Source organism: Eufriesea mexicana, unplaced genomic scaffold (assembly GCF_001483705.2).
Source record: "Eufriesea mexicana isolate 0111107269 unplaced genomic scaffold, ASM148370v2 scaffold2217, whole genome shotgun sequence".
NCBI lineage: Eukaryota > Metazoa > Arthropoda > Insecta > Hymenoptera > Apidae > Eufriesea > Eufriesea mexicana.
The window spans coordinates 6,376-18,736 of record NW_016910286.1 but is presented as its reverse complement, the minus strand read 5'-3'; the positions used below and the strand labels follow the sequence as shown (position 1 = coordinate 18,736).

General features: G+C 29.6%; 1 protein-coding gene across 1 annotated transcript; it reads right to left on the bottom strand.

Annotated features, from left to right (window-relative positions):
• Positions 1-27: 27 nt before the first annotated feature.
• LOC108549718 (angiotensin-converting enzyme) lies at positions 28-10,168 on the bottom strand. The gene is made up of 9 exons (XM_017903204.1): positions 10,001-10,168; positions 4,731-5,085; positions 3,781-4,099; positions 3,067-3,291; positions 1,944-2,307; positions 1,145-1,306; positions 653-907; positions 394-569; positions 28-210 (listed from the first exon to the last, which is right to left on the bottom strand). Exons 1-9 carry the CDS (start codon positions 10,009-10,011, stop codon positions 152-154), a joined length of 1,926 nt encoding a protein of 641 aa, XP_017758693.1. The 5' UTR covers positions 10,012-10,168; the 3' UTR covers positions 28-151.
• Positions 10,169-12,361: the final 2,193 nt, after the last annotated feature.

Genomic DNA, 12,361 nt, shown 5'->3' with positions numbered 1-12,361 from the left:
CTTATTTATTATTGAATTTGTACCACCTATATATTTTTCTTGTTTATTGTGTAAAACATGATGTCATAAATCATTTCTTGATGTATCTCTCTGTTAAAATGAATAAGTGTTTAGGTTTCTTGACGTAGTGTTATTCAAAATAATGTGGTTTTTACTCGTTTGCTTCAGTTGTTTCAACAGTGACGAGTTCTGATCTGGTTTGTACACATTCTAACAAATGAAATTTTATAAGTTAGTATGTGATTTACTATGATTATTGAGATAAAATATTATACACTTTTATATTGCGTAATTGTTTAATTATACATATGTACACGCGCGCGCGCGCGCGCACACACACACACACACATGTGAATTGTATTCTACTGTAAAAATAGCTGTAAAAATACATACGTCTTGTTCGAGGTTTCCATCCAATATATTCATTAGTTTTCTTATTTTCTTCTCTGAGCCAATCAGTTAATGGCTTAAAGTACTCTAACAGCCCAGTAGAGTTCATGTTTCTTTGGCCTGTAATTTTTTCCATTGCATCTTGCCAAGGTTTAGAAGAACCTAGCTCCAACATAGATCTATATTACGTAAATAAATTTTTCTGAATTTTAATAGTCATTTATGATAAATGAGTTTTAGATATGAAAAAGTGGAAACTTACTTTAATAAGTTTCCTGCTGCTTTATTGTTATAAATATCACATTGATGAAGTGGCTTTGAATTTGGATTTTGTGGATCATATTGTTTTGCTTCTGTACACAGTGCTTTGTGGAATTGGAATTGTATTATAAAGCTTACGTAATATCTAATATATTCAACATTTGCTACTATATGATATTTTGCGCCAGGATCAAAGTCATCTTCTGATCGATCTACTGGCGGTTCAATACCTTGAAAAGCTTCGACGAGATCCCACCTATTATTATTAAATATTAATTAAACATGTAAAGATTAAAACTTATAGAGATTACACATTTACTATAAAAACCATTATCCAAGTTAAGAAGAACAAATTTTTTAATTACATTTATATTTAATTAATTTAAACATACTTAAATTATTTTAGTTAATATACTTTGCAATTGTTTGTTTCTTTTTGTAATTATAAATATTATCATTATGTTATTTAACATAATTTAGAAATGATACTAACCAGTTACAATTATAATTATCTGGTGTAACTTGTCCCTGGAATACGTTCCAGCGCCATTTATCCACCATGTATGCAAATGGTAGGAAAACGATTTTGTCAAGACCTTTCAAGTATAGATGATTAATATTGGCCTCCATGTCAGTTGAATCATCATCTAATAATCTAAAATATATCCATTTTACTTGCATATATAATGTTTAAAATAAAATAAAATTGAATTTGATTAAATATCGTTATATACTTAAATTAAAAAAGTAACGTTATCTAAAGTAATTCAGTACTTGTGATTTATAATCGCAAAATGTTTATAAATTTATGTAATTGATGTTAAAACTTTGTTAAATTGAATACTATAATTTTAAGAATTGGGAAATTTATAACTGTTTTTCACGAATAGTTATTAAGAATTATATTTTTTCGTGAAAGTATATCAGAATAATTGTAAATTCATAGCTATATTTGTTATTGAATGAAATGAATTTTTATGTAAATCGATTTCTAAATTCTGTATTTAAATTACGTATTTAAATACAGAATTTAGAAATCGTGAAAAGAGAAAAAAAAAAGTTGCTAATAATATAATAAAATAAATCTAATACTTTTATTATGTACCATTGAAAGAAATTATAATTATAAATTCATAGTGGTATCAATAATTTACTAAAATCGTGTAATATTTTACCTTATCATTTCTCTCAGATTCATTTACAATAAATAAATAAATATAACTATTTATATTAAAACTTAAAGCATATTCAGTAAAATCTTGTAAACTCTACATGATTAATATTTCACTTACTTAATGGTTTTCAGGTGGCTCGGCGTGGATGCACTAAGGGCTATGACATCACCGACAGCTTCATGAAATCCAGGATTTGCACCTTCCTTAAAAACAGTGGGCTGATTCTTGTATTGCAGATAATATTCCACGTGACCCATTTCATGATGTACGGTTAACAGATCTTCCATGTTGACCCTGGTGCATTGTTTAATTCTAAAGTCTTTGCCGTCATAGAAGTCCCAGGCGCTCGCGTGACAAATTAGTTCGCGATCCATTGGTTTTTCCAATATCGATCTCTCCCAGAACAGATCTGGCATCGCGGTGAGATTGATCGAGGTAAAGAAATCCTCGGCAACGCGGAATATAGTTGTTGCATTGTATCCTAAGGAAAGAATTGTGAAAATTTATCAAGTAAGTTAATCATAAGTTTTGCAACTTCTAAATTTGGTACATTGCTTAATATAATGGGAAAATAATGTAGTAAAGAGTTAATGTTATAGTAAGAACAAAAAGTACATCTTAGATTTACTAACGTAAAATTTCTATAAAGCATGAAACGAATAATGAATTTCAAGTGTATGTAAATGTGCTACATTTTATACTATAGTTCTGTATTTTACCATAAGTCGTTATACTAATATTTTACCATCATTTTGATGAAGTACACTTTGTGACATATTTTAACACTCTATAATCGTTATCGTTCTATTTTCTACATTATGCATTGTCATATTAATATTCGTTTTATATTCTGTATGTTGCCAACACTTTGGGATTTTTAAAACTTTACTTATTTTATTTATATGTAACAATAAGTAACATTATAATATCTTTACAAAATTACAAAATGGATTTTTTAAAATATGATTATCTTCTTCTAAAAAAAATTTGTTCAATTACAGTAAGAAAATCTTGTACCGAAACATAAAATACTTAAGTCAGTATATATAGTACACAATTAAATATACTTATATATACTAATATATCCTGAAGCAAATTGGTTTGTACATTTATATATTAATATGAAATTAAAGATTATAGAGTGTGAACTTCGCAATTTTTATTCCTAATCTATTTTACAGCATAAATTTGCGTTACGCGCCTTATATGTCGTCAATTTATATGTAAATGCTAATCAAACCTTGCTTAATCATGGCACCAGTAACATCTGGCAGTTGTTTTCCCGGATATGGAATTGTAAAATCTGCGATGTTGCTCCAACTTTGTGCCCACATATTGCCCAATAGGTGTGCTGGGATGGGACCATCCTTTGAAACGATGTTCTCACCATATTTTTTTCGAAGTTCACGGCGAACGTATGCGTGCAATTGTAAATAGAGAGGTTTCAGTTGCTGCCATAGTGCCTCTAAAATTTATAGATCGATATTGAGTTTTAGTCATTTTTATTATTTTTCTATTTATTCCGATTTATTTACTTTGTTAAATGCTACATTATTGCTAAACAAGTTTTCAAATATTTCAATTGATCTTTTTAATACTGTTTCAAATTATACGATCAAATATTATATATTATAATTAAAAAGTTCAAAGGGATCTGTATACTCTGATAAAAAAACAAAATAATAAAAGACTAATTATTACATTATGTCTTTTCCGTGATATCAAATAACACTTGTTTGAAACATTTTTCCATATAACTAAGAATTTACAAACAATTTTAAGTGAAAAAGATAAATAATTTGTCTTATATAAGACATTTTATGTATGTCTTAATGCAAAAATATACAGTCAGTATAACAAGAAATATTACTATAAAAATTAAATAAAACGCAAAATTTTTATAATTTTATTAAAATAAAATAAAAATGCAATGATTTTTTAATGTTTAATTTACCAATTTGCTCAGGGAAGTCATCAGCCTCGTAATCTTTCATCCAATAAGCCGCGTTATCGGAATAATTATTTAACGTGGCAGCCATGTTACTCAGTTCAACATATTTCGTATATAAAGATTTCATTTTTTCACCAGTTGCTTTCCTCCATTGGGACCAGATGTATTTCAGTTCTTCAGGATCACGGCTCTTCATTAGAAGCTCTGTGATTTCCGGTTCCAAAGCAAGATCGCATTTACTTTGATTCTTATAGTCACAGATTTTGGCAGTGCTGTAGATATTCTCCATGTCACTTATAATTTTTTCGTATTCGTTATAATACTGTAATAAACTTTCAATTAATTATCATCGATTACATCTTTTACCCCTAGCTTCATCAGTTATATGCATATAAAGACTTTATATGACGAATAATAAAAACAATGATATTTATACAAATAAAACTATATTATTTAACTTAGATATTAGATAAGTTATAAAATATTATATAGTTTAACTGATCTACTTTGTTGGTTGCTTTTACCATGAAGTTTATAATCGTACTTCTGTACTTTAAAATTAAGTAAAAGAAATCGAAATTAATGTATCATTATAAATTCTTCAGAAAATCACACAGTGTATGTAACAATATGTTTAATAATGTAATTTATATCTTATGAATGTATGCTTGAAAAATATACATAATTCTTCAAACTAGTATATTTCATTTCTAAATCATAATAGTGTTATTAACAGCTTTGAAGATATTCGAGAGGGTTGATTTAAATGGGAAACTGCCATACAAAAATTGCTTTTTTCCGTGCAATAACGCTTTGTCTATATACTTCTCTTTAAACTTCATCCTGTTATAATAACATTTGACGCATTACTTGAATCCCAGATTAATTGAGACCTATAGTTAGAAAAATCTAAAATAGCTGTTACGGTTTAACAATTATTATATTATTATTACATTTTCAGGAAGTGCTGCGGGGCCCAGAACACTGAGCATCGAAAACTGTCTCTTGATGTTTTCATCCTTAATGTCTCTCCAAGGGAATTGATTCACTTCCTCCCACGCGGATTTGAAGTACCGTGCCGCTTCTGAGGACACGTTTAATTTATTTGCTAAATTGTCTGGAGTTAAATTCGCTGCATACTCCCAGTCAGCTAGCGTTTGCTTGTTGTTCCATTCTGCATACTGCTTGTCGATTTTACTCAAAAATTCTCTAGCTTTCTCCAGATATTGTTTTTCTGTGTCAGCCTCGTTGCCTTCTTGGGCCGTCGGTATTCCCCATGCCAGTGTCACGAGGGCTGCTGCCAGCAGTCTGGAAATTTTACATAATTTTGGTGTCTTTACGGACGAATATTAACAAATAGCCACTCGAAGTCTGTTTTTTAAAATTTATAATTAACATACACCTTTTTTTTAACCGGAGAACAAATTTTATTGATACAAAATCAAATTTATAGCTTTTAAATATGTTTTGATAAATATCGTTGCTTCATTGTATATATTTCAAAATCGGATACCCATTTGCAAAATGATCATGTTTGCAATGGACAGGGCGTCAGCAGGATACGTTGTTTTGATTGATATTGGAATATTAAAGTAGGTATTAGGGACTGAGGGTGTTTCTTGAGTGAAATTTTGTAAAATCGTGAAGCATTTGAAATATATAAGTATCTCAAAGAAATATAAAAATTGTATGTTTACACTTACAAAAAAGAATTTAAAAATGTGCATAAGTTTATATAAATTTTTAAAGTATTCAGGATTAGTTTAGTATAGTTTCTTTTTTTGTTAACTTTTCGATAAGTAATTTCCTTTAATCGTGAAAGTGTAAGACGAATCTTAAACGCTTGTCTTCACTAAATATTAATAACTGAAGAGGAATAAAATAAAATACAAATTTTGTTTAGTTTATCGATGGAAATGATTTTATTTATTTATTTATTTATTTTTTTAATAAAAAGCGATGATGAAAATGGATGTGTAAATGCATATTTTATATATTTTAGTAAAACAACTTCGTTTGAATCTGTACAGATCAGTGGCTAAAATAAGCAAATTGCCAAACCGTGGGCGTGTCTGCTATACCCGCATATGTCATGGGAGTATATGTTAAGTGGTTAATGAAAATAAGAATTAATCTCATTGTGGGTTGGTAATCGTTACATTTGCTAAAGTGACGAGAATTAAATTAACTGTTAAGTAATTCTTGCATATTTCTTTAGAACTTTCAAGATTTTTCGAAAAATAGAATTCGAGAAAAATATATAAATATTAAATTTACTGTTAATAAAAAATTGTTCAAGAGATATTTTTATAACAAAAATGAAAAAATTCTTAAATCATTAGCTATTATAATAGACAATTAATTATTGAAATCATCAATGATCGTGAATTTTCTGATATTCGGCAGAGTTGTTGGCTATATAAAGGCCGTCGAGTTGTTTCATAATTCATTCGTGGACATTCAGAGTGGATATATCTAAATTCTTTTATAGGGGTAGGTTAGGTGATAGGTTGGGGTGAGTAGGGATGACGAGTTGCAGGTCACTAGAAGGTCACTTCAAGATCTATTGGAGAGTGGTTCGAAGCTGGTTAGAGGGATTAGGGTTGCGGTAGGGGTAGACGGTGGTCATTAGTTAGACCTATCGACTAGTCAATAGCCATTGTACACTCCATTCCCCGTATTCCTCATATAACTTGATAATTTTTTGGTAAGAGATTTTTAATAACATTTTTTTTTTTCAGATTTTAATTTGTCGTTTCTATTTATTTTCTTTGAGAATACTAATATTTTGTAAAATATTCGAATATTTCGTTGTTGGTTTCTTTATGTCTTATTATTGGGTTGTTTGTGTGGTCGGCAGGTTGGTAGTTTATCCGCTATCCATACGAGGGTCTATCAACCCTACTACCTATGCCAGTAAGGACTAGTGGGTCCTGGACGCGTATACATGTCTACGGTGAGACCAAATGAGATGATTCCCTAATTGGTTTCACCCTCATAGGGCAAAGGCGAGGTGTGACCGGCTACTAGGCTTCGCTGGGGATCCTCGGGTTGATTCTGAATGTTTTATCGGTTCGTCGACTACCTTCGTTCATGAGTAAGACATGGCGGGGTTGACAGTGGCTGGACTTGGGGCATCGGGAGGGTGTTGGGGCATGAAGTCCTCTCGTACACGAGAGTACGCCGAGTAGGCTAATCGGTCTTTCGAATAATTGCGAACTCATTCTGGCAAGTAGCGATTTTTCACTTTCTCGCGTCTTTTATAATTACATTCCATATTTTTATAGAAATTTAGTAATATTAGAGTTTGTTGAAATAAAATATCCCAGTGTTGCGATAGTAGAGTAATAGGTTTTAGTATACCGAATCGGAGTCCCTTTTGTAAAACGTGAAATGTAATAAAGTGTCAGCAGCTTCGCTTTAATTTCTTTCGCTTCAAGTTATATTGGGGTATCTTTGTTACAGATTATTGCAAGTGGGGCGGATTGTTCGAATTTCCATACTTAGCGAGCTCTACGTGGTGAGACCTAGTAATTGGCATTTTCTTCCAAAGAGATATTTTTGGAAAGTGAAGCCAAGATAAGTGCTACGTACAGAACTTAAGATATTTGCAGTTTATTTCAATTTTCTTTTTGAATTCTGAAAATATAAAATGTTTAGAGGCTATTGTAACAAGATGTAAGTTAAGACATATTAAGCTCGTTATGAGTTTGGTATCAGCTTTGATCTATGAGACAACATCACCAATACCCTATAAAGAATGGGGACAATAGCTATTGTATCGACATGTAAATTAAGATAAATTATATTTATTATAAATACTTGTTAATAATTTATATATCATAAAGGTAAAGTATTGTCATGTAAATTAAGATAATAATATTGTCAATACTTTTCGATATTTCCACTTTGAGTGGAAGATCTAACAACGTTGTTAGATCTTGTGTACCTCACTGTACCCATTTCATACTCGACAACGTGTAACATTAGTACTGTCAAATAGTTACGAGGTCGCTTTGGTTCAACGATTCGAAAGTCTTTGCATGACGAACAAAAGTTTGTTCAAATATTTTTCATTTACTTTGTCCCTATTCTTCTAACGAATTGCTACATCGGTGCATTCCTGGCATGCATCAGCATCGTAAATGAATCACGGTTTATAGAGTACATAGAAATCGTCCTTCGAGATCTCATTACGGGTGAAATTTTACTATCAATGCTTGATGGCTTGGAATAAGTTAAATATTCACGAAAGATGTAAATCTTTGTTTTTACAACTATCTAAAAGTACTGTCTAAATTCCTAGATTTTCCCGTAAGGTTTAGGATGGTTTTAAAATTTAAAAAAGTTATCATTACGTTAGACAAATAATTGCTTTTAAGCTTTTTAAGATTTTTCTTATAACATGCATATAATCCATATTTCGATATCCATCTTTCTTTCTACTTCGTTTCTTCTGAGTTTCATATGTAATTTACTTTATCACGAGTCATTTAATTGGTCAAATAATTGGTCATGTTAAGTTTAATGTTGATAAAATTAGGAGAGAATTATATATTATTGAAATACTATGTTCAAATAAATACTGCTCTTAAGATTGCAAAAATTAAAATGAAGCAATTAAAGAGAAATATTTACGAAAGTTACCATTTTTATTACTTTTATAGGATATATTAATTGTTTCATTCTTTTTTGTATTTGAAAATAATATATAAAAAATTAAATCTCACAATTGAATAAAAGAAGAAAGACTAAACAAAAGGAAAATTTTGGTAGAAAAGGTACAATGCGGTATTTATATACACGATAGATGTCGACGTTTATTAGATTGACGTTATAATACATCTATGGCAATAAGAGGGTTAAATTATAATGTCGTATGGTACTCGTGAGCATAATGCCTTAATCGTCCGCCGTCTTTGTATTTTTCAATCGACTAAAATAAGATAACTGCTTCTAACAAGCGATGGTGTAGTACTATAACGTGATGGGAATAATGATGTAAATCTCCCAACAAATTTGTTCTTCATTTAAAAGTACATAAGTAAACGTGTGTAACTTAGTTTATCAGTGGCACAGATAGATCCACATAGATTTCTCGTGTTTAGCTTGATCATGCGTAAAGGAAAATTTTGTAATCCAGTATCCTCTTGTGCAATAATTCATCGCCTAATAATATTAGTATAATGATAAGGTACAAGTTGTAGGTTATAAATATCTATTGCTCAACCAGTTTTTCAATTTGACAAGTTACAAGCAATATCATTGATATTGTTAATAAATTTTACAGTAGACTCTATTTTATAGATTATGGATACTTGTTTACATAATTAAAGTCAATTTTTATATTTGGTTACAAAACGGATAAGTGCAAAAATTGTATTCATATCTGCCTCGGTTAAAACATCAACATAGAGTAATGTGATAATATTTCCGTTTGATTGTGAAATCTAATGGTAAAAAAAAAATGTGTGGTGATATCCGAATATTGTGACTTATCGTTTATCGGTAAATGATTATCAGGTTGTATCAATTTTCCTTTGAAAGCAGTTACAATATATCACCTTTTTCTTTCGTCTATTTACCTTATTCCTATGTATGTATGTTCTCTAAATTATGTTCACCGAACATGCTTTGTTGAAATTAAAAATGAATTCAACGGTTATGCTTCATCGTAGTAATAATTTTTGGTTTAAAGTTAATAATCTAAATAATCCTATGTCATAAAAGTAAAAAAAAAATTGTTTAAACTGACTTCAGATAAATATATTAGATATGGTAAATCTTATTAAAATCAAATTTCATTTTTATTATAAGCATTTGGATAACCTCCATCTTATCTCGTATTTATTTATTTCTTAATGAAAAGTATTTACAGACCATTAAGATACACTAAATTAAATTCTTTCAATTAAATTCTTTCAATTAATGATACAAAATAGTAATACCATTCATTAAAAAAAAAAAGCAGAAACATCACTATACTCCGATCGCACAATATGATACATTTCATAACGTAAAAACTGCATAATCTATTATCAAAAATTGAATTACGACACACCTGTATTTCTGTTGTGCAATAAGGCCTGCTGGAAATTAACAAGCACAACTGGAAAACTTTCAATACTTCCTAATGACTAGTTTACTGTCATGATAGCTGTTATAACGATCTAAATTGCAATTTAAGTAATTCGATAAAAATTTTATTAAATTTAATACTCACGGACGCAGCATTTTTCTTCAAAGCTTATTGAAATTCGACGAATTAATGTAACAGTTGATCGACGATTATGGTTGATTAAAGAGCAACTTTCACAAGTCTATCCCAATACTGTTTCCTTGTATACGTAAACCTGTTCACTGTCTGGCGAACACTCTTCGAGTGATGTTGAATCACAAGCACGCTAACTTTTATGCACTATCCCCACTCCACTGGTTTAATGTTTTCCTGACTACGTACAAACGCAACATTGACGAGTTGACGAATTCATCGTCTTGCATTGTAATAGGAATTTTAGTCTTTACTGCCTTTTTTTATCCAGAATCCTTGCCTTAATATCCACAGTCTGGTTAAACAGATTTTTATTAAACGAAAAGTTCAAAAATATCGCGGATATTAATAACGCGTAAAATGAATATTGATACGCATTAATGTAAGTACATAGAATTAATTTGTTGTAAAAAGGAATTAAATTAATTTATAATGCACGTAAATGTCAAGACTCTTAAGGTAATTGGAAAATTCTATTGTTAAACTTAACCTGATAGTTTGTGAAGTGATTTGGCATTTTCATTTGACATGTTTTCTTTAAAAATGGAAACTATAAAAAGGAGATATAATATCACTTAGAATATAGTCGATGTCACATGTTGCTACAAAAATAGTATCGAAATTTTCTAACAAAAATCAATGAGAAACCATAAGTCATCTCTCATATAATTAAAATTTTGCATTAGTCAATTATGACATATATTTAAATTTTCATGAAATTTGTTTACAAAAAGGAAACATTAAGATATTAATTTTGAGAATTAAATTTCGAAGATGAGTAGAAAAATAATTAGAACAAAGAAATTTAATAACAAATATCTAACAAAAGAGACGGAATAAATAAATATTCAAATTATTAGAAAGTGATAATAAATAATGGTACATAATAGACTAAAAATTAATTAATAAAAATTGTACTTAAGAACTTCGATCTTTTTGCTGTTAAAATCAGAACATTCCAGTCAATCTTAGAAAAACACATTTTTTAAATTACTCTATATATGTATACTAAATCTCCTTTCAACTTTTATGTTAAAAACTTGAAATAACAATTTTAGTAATTAAAGTAAAATATTAAAAGTATCATTTTGTTAAGAAAGAATTAAGAGTTTACAATAAATATTAATTTTCCATAATATATTTATTTCAAAAGCTCCTTTAATATTCACATAAAGAAAATATCTGTTTTAATTGATATATAACTATCTATTTTTTAACTTACCGATTGTAATAAATATATAGAAATAAAAAATTAGTAGAAACTTTTGTATTTCTGCAAATGTACCTCTAATGTATTTTCCTTGCATCAGACATACGATTTTCTATCTACTCTAATCTATTTTAAACATATTATTAAAATGCAAATAAAATTCTACTATATAAATCCAAGTTACTTTCATATTACATCAATCATAACAAAGAATATACAAAAAAATAACTTCCTCGTTAACTGTTCATCGTAATATTTTCACTCATTCCACTTATTTTCTTAGAATACCTTGAAATGCTTAAACACGAAAAATCTTATCAAACTCAATCAGTTTCTCGCATACCGTTCGACTACCGTGCACGTTTCACAAAATTTGTTCTTGGCGGCATTCAATTTGACGAGGGTAACGTCGTAGCACGTTCAGGAATTCATTATTTTTGTTGTACATGATCCTTCGAATTAGATCTATAAACAAAGAAAGTTGAAGAACAAACGCGCGAGCGTAACAAGCCTCGAAAGAACACGTTGCATCTTTACAAGGTCCTCTGTGAATTCATTTTTATCGTTTATCTCTAGTCGAAAACTAACAACCAGGTTGCTTAGCATTAATAACTACCTACCTGTTCAGTCATCTCAGACCAGTTTTACATTCCTGATTCGTAGGACTGAATGTCCTTGCCTGCTTGTACTGTAATGTCCTCTGGCTTCTTTTTCAACACTTGATCGCGTGCGCGTGCGCATACGGTTCTGTTTCTACAGGAGCGTGTCATTCTCAATGTTCGTGCTGATTTCAAGGGCTCCCCTTACGGGAATTGAATACAAAATGTCTCATGTAGCGTTATACAACGATTGTATTTATGAGGATTGTCCGTTCAGCGGGAATTGTCGTATTTCAGAAGCATTGTATACATAGAGGTCGATAGGGGAGTTCGTTGATAGAAATGTTTGGGGATAGCTGAGAGGATAGATTTGAGGGTGATATATTATCTATTTATAATATCTATTTGTAACGTAAATTATTTGTATAAATATTTATAATATAAACTAATAAAAATATATATTCCCGATATTTATGTTAATATAAATACTTTAAATAAAAAATT

What these genes read in the sequence shown, in the direction of transcription:
- LOC108549718 (XM_017903204.1), bottom strand. An exon ending in CCGCAGCACTTCCTGAAAAT is followed by an intron (nt 4,100 to 4,730) that starts GTAATAATAATA and finishes AGTTTATTACAG; the next exon opens with TATTATAACGAATACGAAAA. An exon ending in ATGGAAACCTCGAACAAGAC is followed by an intron (nt 211 to 393) that starts GTATGTATTTTT and finishes TTCATTTGTTAG; the next exon opens with AATGTGTACAAACCAGATCA.